Source organism: Amblyomma mixtum, chromosome 5 (assembly GCF_055824585.1).
Source record: "Amblyomma mixtum isolate Tamu chromosome 5, ASM5582458v1, whole genome shotgun sequence".
NCBI classification, from domain to species: Eukaryota; Metazoa; Arthropoda; class Arachnida; order Ixodida; family Ixodidae; genus Amblyomma; species Amblyomma mixtum.
The window spans coordinates 168463853-168478027 of record NC_143016.1 but is presented as its reverse complement, the minus strand read 5'-3'; the positions used below and the strand labels follow the sequence as shown (position 1 = coordinate 168478027).

At 50.2% G+C, this 14175-nt stretch overlaps 1 protein-coding gene and 1 non-coding gene across 2 annotated transcripts; one reads left to right on the top strand and one right to left on the bottom strand.

The window, feature by feature from the left end:
• Positions 1–190, bottom strand: LOC149344625 (U2 spliceosomal RNA). Its single transcript, XR_016283356.1, has one exon. It is a non-coding gene; the product is annotated as a U2 spliceosomal RNA (small nuclear RNA).
• A 7935-nt stretch (positions 191–8125) lies between these two features.
• Positions 8126–9777, top strand: LOC149344624 (uncharacterized). The gene has a single exon (XM_089542642.1). The coding sequence runs from the start codon at positions 8298–8300 to the stop codon at positions 9531–9533; it is 1236 nt and encodes a 411-aa protein (XP_089398768.1). The 5' UTR covers positions 8126–8297; the 3' UTR covers positions 9534–9777.
• Positions 9778–14175: the final 4398 nt, after the last annotated feature.

Here is a 14175-nt window from a genome sequence, read left to right as displayed (position 1 = left end):
GGGGGGTGGGCTGAACCTGGCGATAGTGCAATGCCAGGGCAACCCGTGGCGCCGTGGAAGCAAGCCCCGCAACAGCGCCCACTCACAAAAATAAGTTCAATACCTAGGACCCGATAAGGGCCATATCAGATATTAAGCTGATAAGAACAGAAACTACGCAACGGTCTAAGCCAACAGGCCGAGAAGCGATGCCGACCTTCGGTCGCGACATTGGACCCCATCCAGAACGCACCGGCAACAAATGCAGGTTACAGCTGGCGAAAAGTCAACATTTATGAAAGCAATGACGTTATCACATTGATATTTGAAAGCTGTGATAAATACTGCGCTCAGGTACGCCGAAATTGTTTATTTAAACGCGGTATTCTGTTCATTTATAAATAGCATAATCTAATATAAAGTCGCGTTTTTACAATTACGGTTGATTATGAAAAAGTGCTGATGCTGTTACCTGTCGGCGCACAGGCGCGTCCTGCTTATCTTGTTTGTTGCCCTCATAGGAAGGAAAGAAGGAAGGAAGGAAAGTAATTAAGTAAGGAAGGAAAAAGTAAGGAAGGAAGGAAGGAAAGAAGGCAGGGAGGAAGGAAGGAAGAAAAGAAGGCAGGAAGGAAAGAAGGCAGGAAGGAAGGAAGGAAGGAAGGAAGGAAAGAAGGCAGGGAGGAAGGAAGGCAGAAAGGAAAGAAGGCAGGAAGGAAGACAGGAAGGAAGGAAGGAAGGCAGGAAGGAAGGAAGGCAGGAAGGAAGGAAAGAAGGCAGGAAAGAAGGACGGAAGGAAAGAAAGAAGGCAGGAAGGAAGGAAGGAAAGAAGGAAGGACGGAAAGAAGGCAGGGAGGAAGGAAGGAAACAAGGAAGGAAAGAAGGAAGGACGGAAAGAAGGCAGGGAGGAAGGAAAGAAACAAGGAAGGAAGGAAAGAAGGCAGGAAGGAAGGAAGGACGGAAAGAAGGCAGGGAGGAAGGAAGTTGAAGTTGAAAGTTTATTGAATACAATCAAAGTTACAATTGTATACAGCGAGAGGTCCCATGGTACAAGACCGCGGGCGGGACCTCCCATGAAAATAAATTTCAATATGCAACATAATATAAAATACACAGCACATTAATTAGTGCCGCACAGAATAAATATAGGTACATAGTGTAATATTAGTTACTGAAATATTTAAATACAAACAATGTAAGGCAGGATAATGTACAGTAAAACACTGACAGATGCCGCGATACATAGGATCGGTAACAAAAAAAAGTTACAAATTAAGAAGGAAAAGCTTTAGATTGACCTTGAATAAAGAAAGTGTATTAGTTTGTTTGATGTCTACGTTCAAAGAGTTCCAAAATGATACGGATGAAAAATGAAGCCATTGTTTCCCGTAGTTAGTTCTGACCTTAGGTAGTAAAAAGTTATTACGCAGCGCAAAACGTGTGACGATGTTGCTCATGATCGTGCCGGGAGAAAATATGCTTAGCGGGAGACGATGATGAAGAATCTTAAAGAATAGGATGCCAATGTTGTAAAAATGAAGGGCCGAGATAGGTAGAACGTTTCAATCTATGAACAAAATGCGGGAGGGTGACATTCGAGGGGTGTAGGTTATGATGCGCATGGCTTGCTTTTGCAGTTTTATTAAAGGCCAGAGATGAATATGATAGGCGTTACCCCAAGATGAGATTCCATAGTTTAAGTGGCTGTGGATGAATGCGTAGTAAAGAGATAATAAAGTTTGTACTGGAAAATAGCTCCGGGCTTTAATTAGTGCGCGTAACCCATAAGAAATTTGCTTGCACGTTTCAGCTACATGATGATGGAATTTTAAGTGAGGGTCAATGATAACACCCAGAAAAGAAACTCGATCTTGCGACGAAATAGCAGCAGAATTGAGGCATAGAAGTGGTGTGATGGGCAATGGCTTCTGAGGGGGACGGAAAATATGAAAACAAGTTTCAGTGACGTTCACGGACAGGCGGTTAATGTGGCACCAACGCTCAAGAGAATTAAGATCATTCTGTAGGTTAAGTATCAGCTGATTAATGTCCTGGTGCGATGATAGCAAGGTAGAGTCATCTGCATATAGTATACTATTGCAATTCTTTAAACAGGATGGTAAATCATTAATGTAGAGTAAAAACAATACAGGGCCGAGAATTGAGCCTTGTGGAACACCCTTGTTAATTAAAGCTATGTTAGATGTATGGTCATTAATAGAGACTATGTGCTCTCGGTCACAGAGAAAGCTCTTCAAAAGCATTAGGGGAGGTCCAGTGATACCATAGGATTCCAATTTGGGAAACAAGATGGAGTGATCAATGGAATCAAATGCTTTGCTAAAATCTATGTAAGCTGCTCCTGAGAACATTCCTTTATCAATTGCCAGCCTAACGTAATCTATGAGAGAAGCTATTGCAGTATCTGTAGATAGTGCGCGCCGAAAGCCGTGTTGACTATCTGTCAATATGTTAAATTTTTCAATATAACTAGACAACCTTACTTCAATTAGTTTTTCTAAAATTTTGTCAGAAAAAGGAAGAATTGCAATCGGACGATAATTATTTGGCAAAGCTGGATTACCTTTTTTGAAGACCGGTATTATTTTCGCTATCTTGAGCTGCTTGGGATAAGTGCCAGATATAAAAACGAGATTGCAGATGTGGCTGAGGACTGGTGCAAGCAATGATCGGATACTTTTCACATGCTTTCCATGGATATTGTCAACGCCGGGGCCGGTCGTCTTTAAATTAGCAATTACAGATAGAACTTCGTCTGGACACGTGGGGTTGAGAAGAAAGGAGTGAGGGAAGCGCTCAAGAGAAGGTGTGCATAACGAAGAGAAATGATAATTAGGTGAATTGAAAAAATAATTGCTAAACGTATTCGCCATTTCCTTGGGATCAGATAAAGTAACACCACCGTGGAAAACAGATTTAACAACATTAGGTGACTTACGAATGTTCAGAAATTTGTCAAGCAGCTGCCATTTTCGTTTAGAATTGTTAGTATGTCTGGATAACTGGTTTTCATAATAACATCGTTTAACTTTCTTTAGAAGCGATGTTAGTACACTGGAATACCTTTTATATCTCAATTTAAGACGCAGATTGAACGGCTGGTGTTTAGCTTTCTTATACATGTTTTCTTTTTTCTTCAAAGAGTTTAACAGAGCAGTAGTTATCCATGGGGAAATGGGAGTAACAGATTTTCTCGTGGATGATTGGAGCGATGTGCATTTATTGATTGCTGATGAAATTATTTTTGACAGCTCAAGTACAGCCACTTCTGGGTTCGAGAGACCCAAAATGTATGAAAGATCAGTATTAGACATGGCTTCAAAATATTTTCCGCTATCAAAAACTGACTTCCTTGTAGACACGTTGTTACTACAGCGAGATGATAGTGCGCAAAGAAATACCGGAAAATGATCAGTGGCATCACATTCTATCACGCCAACCGGTGGAGCAGTGGGAAAATTCTAAAGAATATGATCAAGTAATGAATGCGAGCCATGGTCAGTACAACGCGTAGGGGTGCTAATTAAATTTGCGTAACCATAGCTGTAGAAACAGGTCGTGTAGTCGACGAAGGAAGGAAGGAAAACTTCATTATACTCTAGTGATTCTTTTTTCTGCAGTTTTCGGGCATCTTCAGAGATGTTCTCTCCTTGGTTGTAACCCTACGAGCCTTCTCTGTCGACGTCGTCCACCTCTAAACAATGGTCGGTTGCCCTCAGTCAAGGGCACCGCTGGCCGCTGCCGGCCGTTGAGCTCGCTGTACCGGACCCTGTTGGTCTTCACAGCGGTCGCTGGACAGCTGAGTCTCCCATTGCTCCGCACTCGGGTTTTGTATTTTGGGGACCACGTCTATGTTTTGGCAGGCCCATGTGATGCGATATAGAGTGGCATTTTCGTCCCACCAGGAACATTGATCCGCGTATATCGTAGTGTGCATTTTGTTTAGTATGTGTAGGTTTGGGTAAGAGCCTGTCTGCAATTGTCTCCGAGTGACAGCTTCCCCTGTGTTGAGCGATTTGTGCGGCGGGGGATATCGCATTCTTCTGCCTCTATAGTTTTGTAGTATGGTCGAGTATTCCCTGGGTGCTGGCGCGAGTTCCGCGGTCTCGTCGGATGCTCGGGAAGTAATGTATCCTCGAGCTTTCCTGTATGTCTCTTGGTTCCCTGCCACCCCCGTGTGTCCCGGTACCCACACAATTTTGCGTGTGGTCTTGTCGTTTTCTTCTTCGTGATATTTAATTCTGTCGCTCGGTGCGAGGAGTATACGGAGCGCGTGACGACCTATCCTGCCATTCATGTAATTTCGGCAGACTGAGAGTCCGTGAGTATTGTTAGCGGCCGCCCGGCTCTATAGCCCTCCGCCACTGCTAGAGCAATGGCTACTTCCTCGGCCTCTGCAGCCGTGCAGTCTCGCATAGACGCGCTGGTAATTTCGCGTAGAGATGAATCGACCACCGCCACCACTGCGATTTTAGTGTCTCCTCCTCTCCAGGACGCGTCTGCATACACGGTCGTGTCCTGACGCGCTTATGTTTTCTCGATGAATTCGGCCCTCGCTTCTCTTCTGCATCGGTGGAGGTTGGGGTCCATATGTTCCTTGGCATTGGCGCTACCTTGACGAATTTGCGAAGCTCGCAGGGGATCGTTTCCGTCCTCGTCATTTCTAGCATCTGCTCGTGGTATCCAAGCCTCTGGAGGAGCGCTCTTCCAGTCGTTGTTTGCAACAGCCTGAGTTTTTGCGACTCAAGCTGCGCCTCTCGTAGCTCCTCAAAGGTGTTTTGCAATCCCAGAGCCATGAGTTTTTCAGCAGACGTGTTACGCGGTAGTCGGAGCGCTGTCTTACATGCTTTGCGTAGCAGGGCATCCGCTTGTTGTATTTCGCTCTTGTTGAGGCACTGGTTGGGTAGGCTGTATACGTGATTTGGCTAACTACCAGGTTTCTGACTAGTTTTAGTGTGTCCTCTTCACACATGCCGTGTCGCCTTTTGGTGATGCGGGTGATCATGCGTGCGACTTGTAGCGTTGTTGATTTGAGCAGGATGAAAGTGCCAGCACTGCGCTGGTTGAATTGCACCCACATGCCTAAGAGTCTTATTATTGTCTTTTCCGGTTATGTTGCTGCCCTTATAAAAATATTCTAGACAGTTCCTGTAGACTTCCTACAGGTTCTATTGCCTTTCTATAGACATTTAACTGTTTGTTCCTAGCTGCAGCAAAAGTAAACTAAAGCTGCTTGCCCATAAATCTATACATTCTATGTAGACTTTCTGTATTTTCTGTACACTCTTCTATCGAATTTTTGTATATAAAGCCAATAGACTTTATCGATAAAAATCTATGGTCAGGCTATAGGCTGTGTAAGAAATTTTTTTCCGGTTTGATTCGGTTTGGTTTATTGGGGTTTAACGTCCAAATCCGACCCAGGCTATGAGGGACGCCGTGGTGAAGGGCTCCGAAAATTTCGACCACCTGGTGTTCTTTAACGTTCACAGATATCGCACAGTACACGGGCCTCTAGAATTTCGCCTTCATCGAAATTCTACCGCCGCGGCGGGGATCTAAAAGAGAGGAAACGCGCTTTCAATCTCGCTCTCAGGTACGTGGCATAGTTGTCCCCTTACAAAAACCTGCTTCCGTACAATATTTCGTTTATACCAATGATAAACCGCCAGTAATTTTTTTCTGTGACTTTGGCATTACTCTGATATTTCGAGTGCTATCAGGAAGCGTCCCGAGTGCGTGTTCGACCTGCTGATTGTTTATGGGCTCCGACCTCGCTGCTACTTGCAGCGTTCGAAATGCGTTTGGAAGCGACTGGCGGCGTCCTCGAGGCGGGAAGAACGGGCTGCGTGCATGACGGACACGAAATCACGGTACAGCACTCATCCCACCCGAAAGCGGCCAACGTAACAGGAGGCACATGTGACCATTGGTTATCACGAAATGAAAGGCGCAACAACAGTCTCACATCTCGGTGGGCACCTCAACCACGCTGCGAGGGAAGGGGAGAAGGTGGGAGAGAAAGCAGAAAGAGAGAAAGGTGCGGTAGGGGAGACCTTCGGGAAAATTACATTATATGCCGTGAATGCGAAGTAATTTGTGTGTCATCGTGGGTTACTAGTTAACTATATCTGTTGACTAGCTAGTACTATTAGTAAGCAGTACTAATGTATGAAAGGCCTCTTCGGTGATGTCCTAAGGTCAAAGGCCTTCTGGTGAAGGCGTTTAGGAAAGACCAAACTTTGAACGGCCAGGAGGCAGGGAACAAAGTTTGGTTTGGTTTAAGGGGTTTAACGTCCCAAAGCGACTAAGGCTATGAGAGATGCCGCAGTGGAGGGCTCCGGAAATTTCGACCACCTGGGGTTCTTTAACGTGCACTGACATCGCACAGTACACGGGTCTCTAGAATTTCTGCTCCAAAGAAATTCAACCGCCGCGGCCGGGATCGAAATCGCGTCTTTCGGGTCAGCAGCTGAGCACCAGCAGGGAACAAAGTGTGTTTATTATCAGACAAGGGGCTGCTTATATAAGGACAGGTACAAGCATGAACATGCGCACTCGGTGCCGTAAGAGCACGTGTTAACATGACAGTGCAAATACTTACATCTTCCTTCTTTTCGAAGAGAAAGAAGAAAAAAGGAAAAAAAAAGTTTCCAAATTCACATGTCAGGGACCTAATGCTGCGGTCTCTCTGGCAGGGGGTAACGTTGTGGCGGTCTACGCAGACGGTCACTTCTACGAAGGATGCCCTCAGGTTGTAGCTCCACCATCTGGTCAGGCTGGGATACCGACTCCGCAGAAATGGTCGCTTCAGGGTCCGACGTTGGTTGCATTTCTTTGGAACTGAGATGCTCCCTGGTGCGCCGCAGCTCTTGTCCGCTGTCTGTACGTACGGTGTATGGCCGAGGTGTGCCTGCAGGGCCTACAACCACAGCTGGCGACCAGGTTCTGTGTATGGTGTCGTACACTGATACTGGAGACCCGCTGCGAAGATGTGGTAAACGCTTAGCCGTTCGGTTGTAGAAGACCCGCTGCTTTTCTCTTATTTCCTGAAGGCGATTGCGAACGGATTATGATGGCACAGTCTGCGGTTCGAGGTGCTGGGGGAGAACCGGCAACTGGGCCCTTGTTTGGCGGCCCATCAACCTTTGAACGGGCGACTTCAGTTGCGCGTCCTTTGGCACGTTTCGCCACTCCAGCAGGGCGCTGTAAAATTCCAGGGTTGCGAAAGGACACTTCGTTAGCAGTTTTTTCGCCTCCTGCACTGCACGCTCCGCCATGCCGTTACCACGAGGATAGTACAGCCGGCCAAATCTTTAGCTGGCGTGCGTGACGGTCGCGTTTTCCGTGTTCCTAGAGTTTGTGACGGAGCAAACTTGCGAAAATATCAAATTTAAGCACAGGCTCACTAAGCGCGTGCTTAATATTGAGCTTTCCGCAAGTTTGCTTCGCTGTAAAGAGCAGGAGCACAGAAAAAGCGGCCGTCACGCACGATAGCTAAAGATTTGGCAGGCTGTACGGGCTAGACGTTACGTGGGCAATTCCTAGCTGCGCAGCAAAAGAGCGGAAACAGGCGCTGATGAAAGGTGGGCCGTTATCACTGCACAGATTTGCCGGGATTCCATGAGTCGCGAATACGAGCATGCATGCACTGTTTACCGCTGTCGCTGTTGTCTGACGTAGCTTTTGAACCTCGAAAAAGAACGAGTAGAAATCCACGAGGATTAGGTAGGACTGGTCATCGTGATGGAAAATATCAAGCCCTACTACTTGCCATGACAGACCTGGTATCTCGTGGCTCAGCATAGGCAGTCTAGTGTTCCCGCGCTTGTACTTTTCACACGCTGCACGACTGCAAGGTATTGCAAAGTATATATATATATATATATATATATATATATAATAAGTTGGGGAAGTCACATTGAAAAACTTAACAGATTTATTCAACGTTTCGACCAGGGACTGGTCTTTTTCAAGAATGAACATGTTATATAACATGTTCAGTAATATTCTAAATTGATCAACACCACAAAATAAATCAATTAATTAAAAAAAAATCCCCTATGCCCCTTGGTTTCTGTGGCTGTTGGCTTCTTTCATATATATATATATATATTGTTACCGATGGACCGTGAACGAAGAAGTGGCGGTGCGCTGAACGACGACGACGTTGACCGTTGGTAGCTGGGCCCTCGGTGTCTGAGCTGAGTGCTGGCCATCTCAGAGCAGCCGCCAACACAGACTTACCGCCGTAACATCCCCGTAACATCTTTTGGTGGAGGTCGCGGGTTCGAGCCGACATGCCGACGACCCGACGAGCCGACGAGGCGACGGGCCGAACGGGCGAGATGACTACCGACCCGGCCCCTCCGTCTGCGCCTGCCACGCCAACTGTCGTCGTAGCCCACCCTCGCGACCCGGGCACATTCTGCGGTACAGATGGCGTGGATGTCGAGGACTGGCTCTCGCTCTATGAGCGTGTTAGCCAGCACAACAGGTGGGACGCCACGCTGATGCTGGCCAATGTGATATTTTATCTTGCCGGCACAGCACGCGTGTGGTTCGAAACCCACGAAGAAGAGATTTCCACGTGGGATGCCTGCAAGCAGAAGCTCCGCGACCTGTTTGGGAAACCAGTTGGCCGTCAGCTTGCTGCCAAAAAAGAACTTTCAGCTCGCGCCCAAACGGCCACCGAATCATATATTACATACATTCAAGACGTCTTGGCACTGTGCCGAAAGGTCGATCCCAACATGACCGAGGACGATAAGGTAGGCCACATTCTTAAAGGCATTGCCGACGATGCCTTCCACCTTCTTCTATGCCGGGACTGCTCTACGGTTGACTCCGTTCTGCAGGTGTGTCGACGCTTCGAGCAGGCCAAGCACCGGCGCATTGCACACCGCTTTGATCGCCTGCCTAACACCGCTGCCAGTTCCACGTGCGAGGATCTGCCGACACTGAGGCAGCCTTCAAACCCCGACAACGTGACTCGCATCGTGCGCCGTGAACTGGAGGCCCTGGCTCCTGTTACGACCAACGCGCCCTTGTCGGACAACACCCTGGCCACAATATCCCTTATTCAAGCTGTCGTCCGCCAGGAGGTCGCCAACTTGGGCATGCCCTCCAGCCATCGTCCCGTCGAACCACGGAGTGCGAGCCCCATCTCTCCCGTGGTCGCTTCTGCTACGGCCCGCAACACCTTCGTCCCAAGTTACACAAGGTATCGCAATCCCGATGAGTGGCGTACTCCTGACGACCGGCCGATCTGCTTTACGTGCTCGCGCGTAGGCCACATCTCTCGCCACTGCCGCAGCCGTTGGTCCGCACCTCCCCGACCTTTGCCCTACGTCGACCGTCGTTATGACTATGGACCCCGTCGCTTCACGCCTCGGAATGACCCACCCAGCGCCGAGTCCACACCGCCTCCTCGCAGAACCAGCCGCTCTCCCTCTCCGACAGCCCACCGTTCCCGCTCACCTCTTCCGCACCGCAGTTACTCACCGTCCTCTGCAGGCCGCTTCGCGGGAAACTAGCCAGTGCAGCTCCCGGAGGTGATGCTGCATTGGTGCCCCGACCTGAAAATCCTCTACTGACCCAGCCTTCGCCCTGTAATCTGCTCGACGTTTTTGTGGACGGTGTTCCTGTTTCTGCCCTCATTGACACTGGTGCCCAAGTCTCGGTTCTTAGCTCATCCTTTTGCCGTCGCCTCAAAAAAGTTCAGACCCCTGCCGCTTCGCCCACCGTTCGCGTTGCCGATGGCAGCACTGCTGCCGTCACTGGCTTGAGCACTGCCCGCGTCACTCTTGCCGGTCATAACATCCCAGTTTTGTTCACCGTCCTCGAACACTGCCCTCACAATGTGATCCTTGGTCTAGACTTTCTAACCGCTCACTCTGCCCTTATCGACTGCTCCAGTGGCCTTCTACGATTGGACCTGCCTCTCAGCTCAGCCGACACACCCTCAAGCTCCACGCCCCGCCTTCGCTCCACTGAGTACGCTCGCCTGCCCCCCGACTCTGCCGTTTATCTGCCTATGTCACCATTTCCTGCGGTTCCTGATGGGGATTATCTTGCCTGCCCACTCGCCGATGTCGTTCTCTCTCGCAATGTTGTTCTTCCGCACCTTATCGTGAGCGTCACCAAGAACAGCACCTACCTCCCTGTCCTCAACTTCAGCTTGTCACCACAAGTTCTTCCTGCAGGCATATCGCTTGCTACTTTGTCTTCTCTCACCGACTGTACCGTCACTGCTCTCTCACCTGGACCGCCTTCTACTGTCTCTCAAGCGCCCGACATCCCGTCCAACGTTCCGCAATCCATTTCTGCGATGATTGCTTCTGACCTGAGCCCCGAGCATGCACAGGATCTTCACAACCTTTTGGTGTCCTGCACCGACATTTTTGACTTCGCTTCTGCTCCTCTGGGTCAAACATCGGTAGTGACTCACCGCATTGACACCGGCGATGCAAGACCTATACACCGGAGGCCTTATCGTGTGTCGCTACCAGAGCGCCAGGTCATCCAGCGGGAGGTGGACAAGATGTTGGCCAACGATATCATCGAGCCTTCAAACAGCCCTTGGGCATCTCCTGTCGTGCTCGTGAAAAAGAAAGACCAAACTTGGCGGTTTTGCGTCGACTATCGTCATCTCAACAAGGTCACGAAGAAAGACGTCTATCCCCTTCCGCGCATAGATGATGCCTTGGACTGTTTACATGGTGCCCGCTACTTTTCTTCCATCGACCTTCGTAGCGGGTATTGGCAAATCTCTGTTGACGCAAGAGACCGCGAGAAAACAGCTTTCGTCACCCCTGATGGCCTTTACCAATTTAAGGTCATGCCCTTCGGCCTTTGTAACGCCCCTGCCACATTTGAACGGATGATGGATTCGTTACTCCGGGGCTTCAAGTGGACGACCTGTCTTTGTTACTTAGATGATGTAATTGTTTTCTCGCCCTCTTTTGAAACCCACCTGCTTCGCCTTTCGTCCATCTTGGCACTTTTCCGCCGCGCAGGTCTTCAACTCAACTCAAAAAAAATGTACTTTCGGCCGCCGCGAACTCAAAGTCCTCGGCCATTTGGTGAATGCGAGTGGCATACAACCTGACCCTGATAAAGTTCGTGCCGTCAGTGCTTTTCCCTGTCCCCGCTCGCCCAGCGATGTCCGCAGCTTCATCGGCCTCTGTTCCTACTTTCGCCGGTTCGTCCCGAACTTCGCAGCCGTCGCTCGCCCTCTCACCAATCTGTTGCAGAAAGGCGTTCCTTTTTCCTGGGGCCCAGAGCAGGCTACTGCATTCTCCAGCCTTATCGCCGTCCTCACTAACCCTCCTGTATTGGCCCATTTCAACCCGTCTGCCCCGACTGAACTTCGCACTGATGCCAGTGGTCACGGAATTGGCGCCATCCTTGCTCAGCGACAACGCGGCCAGCACTGCGTGATTGCGTACGCCAGCCGTCTTCTTTCTTCCGCCGAGAAGAATTACTCCATCACAGAACGCGAGTGCCTGGCTCTTGTTTGGGCCATTGGAAAATTCCGCACATACTTGTTTGGCCGCCCATTCACTGTTATCACCGACCACCACGCCCTGTGCTGGCTTTCCTCTCTCAAGGACCCTACTGGCCGTCTTGGCCGGTGGGCATTGCGATTGCAAGAATACACCTTTTCCGTGGTTCACAAGTCCGGTCGCCTTCATCAAGATGCAGACTGCCTGTCACGCTATCCCGTCGATCCTCCTCCTACAGACTGTGAGTCGGATGCCTGTGTCCTCTCCATCTCCGACCTCTCCCACATTGCCGACGAACAGCGCTTGGATCCCGCCCTCACCTCTCTCATCGACCGCGTCAGCACCGACCGGCGCGACACTTCTCTGGCCCGGTTTTTGCTCGACGGGAACACGCTGTACCGCCGCAACATGCGACCTGATGGCGCTGAGCACTTGCTCGTTGTTCCCCGACACCTACGTTCCACTATCCTCCAACAACTGCATGACGCACCTACGGCTGGTCATCTTGGTGTCTCCCGTACGTACGACCGCGTGCGCCGGCGTTTCTTCTGGCCTGGTCTGTACCGCTCCGTCCAACGCTACGTTGCCGCTTGCGACGTCTGTCAGCGCCGAAAGAAGCCCGCTGTCCTGCCGTCTGGACACCTGCAGCCGATTCCCATCCCAACCGACCCGTTTTCTCGTGTTGGGCTAGATTTACTTGGGCCCTTCCCGGAGTCCTCCTCGGGGAACAAGTGGATTGCCGTCGCCACCGATTATGCCACGCGGTACGTGATCACTCGCGCCATTCCAACCAGCTGCGCCACTGACGTCGCTGACTTCCTTCTGCACGACGTCATATTACACCATGGCGCTCCCCGTCAACTCCTTACCGACCGTGGCCGCTGCTTCCTCTCCCGAGTTGTTGACGAAATCCTTCGTTCGTGCTCCGTTCGTCACAAGTTCACCACTGCTTATCATCCTCAGACGAACGGCCTAACGGAGCGTCTCAACCGCACGCTTACAGACATGCTCGCCATGTACGTATCCGACGACCACCGGGACTGGGACATAAGCTTGCCTTTTGTCACCTTCGCCTACAACTCTTCGCGCCATGATACCGCTGGTTACTCGCCCTTCTATCTTCTCTTTGGACGAGACCCCTTACTGCCCTTCGACACTCTGCTGCCCACAGCCGGCCCTGTCACTACATATGCGCATGACGCTATCGCCCGAGCAGACGCCGCCCGCCAGGTTGCTCGTCACAAGCTCTCCGCCTCCCAAGAGGCTCAAAAACACCGCTACGATGGCCTGCACCGTGATGTGCGCTACCCTGCCGGATCTCTCGTCTTGCTGTGGCTCCCATCCCGTCGTGTGGGGTTATGTGAAAAACTTCTGCCGCGCTACACAGGTCCTTATCGTGTATTACGGGCAGTGACCGACGTAACCTATGAGATCACGCCGCTGCACCCAAAGTCGACGTCCGCTCCACTGAAGTCCGAAGTCGTTCATGTAGCTCGCCTCAAGCCCTATCACCCACCATATCGACATCGCACGCCTAACACGCACCGGGACGTTGCCTTCAGCCGAGGGGGATAGTGTTACCGATGGACCGTGAACGAAGAAGTGGCGGTGCGCTGAACGACGACGACGTTGACCGTTGGTAGCTGGGCCCTCGGTGTCTGAGCTGAGTGCTGGCCATCTCAGAGCAGCCGCCAACACAGACTTACCGCCGTAACATCCCCGTAACAATATATATATATATATATATATATATAGATATATGCGCAAAGAATAACTGCGCAAAAAGAACAGGACAAGAGAGAAGAAGAACCACACGGGACAAACGCAGTCCTTTTTGCTCACTTATCCTTTGTTCTCATAATGTCGCACCGACTAGCCCCTCACCGCACTCTTCTTGATCACACACACAAGTAATGCGTAGTACTTACGATAAAAAAAAAGACTGTGATTCCAAAAACTCTCTAGTTATTAGAGTAAACATCAAGGGACGGCGGTTAGAGCGGGAGCTAAGGCACAGAATTAGGCTGGTTGGTAACTGGATCCAGACGTATTAACTAGCCCGAAGAGACAAGGACAGAAGAGATGCGAAAGAGGTTGGTTTTGGTTTATGGGGTTTAACGTCCCAAAGCGACTAACGCTATGAGAGACGCCGTAGTGGAGGGCTCCGGAAATTTCGACCACCTGGGGTTCTTTAACGTGCACTGACATCGCACAGTACACGGGCCTCTAGAATTTCTCCTCCAAAGAAATTCTAGCCGCCGGGGCCGGGATCGAACCCGCGTCTTTTGGGTCAGCAGCCGGGCACCATAACCGCTGAGCCACCGTGGCGGCGGAGATGCGAAAGAATAAACGCTAGTAGGCCTGAAGGTGCGGGATGCGGGTGAAAGGTATCTTCCGAAGGAAACTGTTTATGGGACAAATTATCGCTCGCAACAAAAGATAGGAACCGAAGGGTGGAAGCTGTAAGGACGCACACTTGATAGATGGGGCCGGAATGACCACGGCTGTCCGAAGCGCTCGATTTCAGAACGGCTGAGTGCTTTCCAGATAAAGGGTGCGTTGCGCCGTAGGTTCGTCCATGCTTTCTCTTGAAAAAGAAAAATGTGGGTATGAATCGACTGCTCTCTGTTGAAGCATAAACAACGGAAGAAGCGAAGAATACATCGTTTGC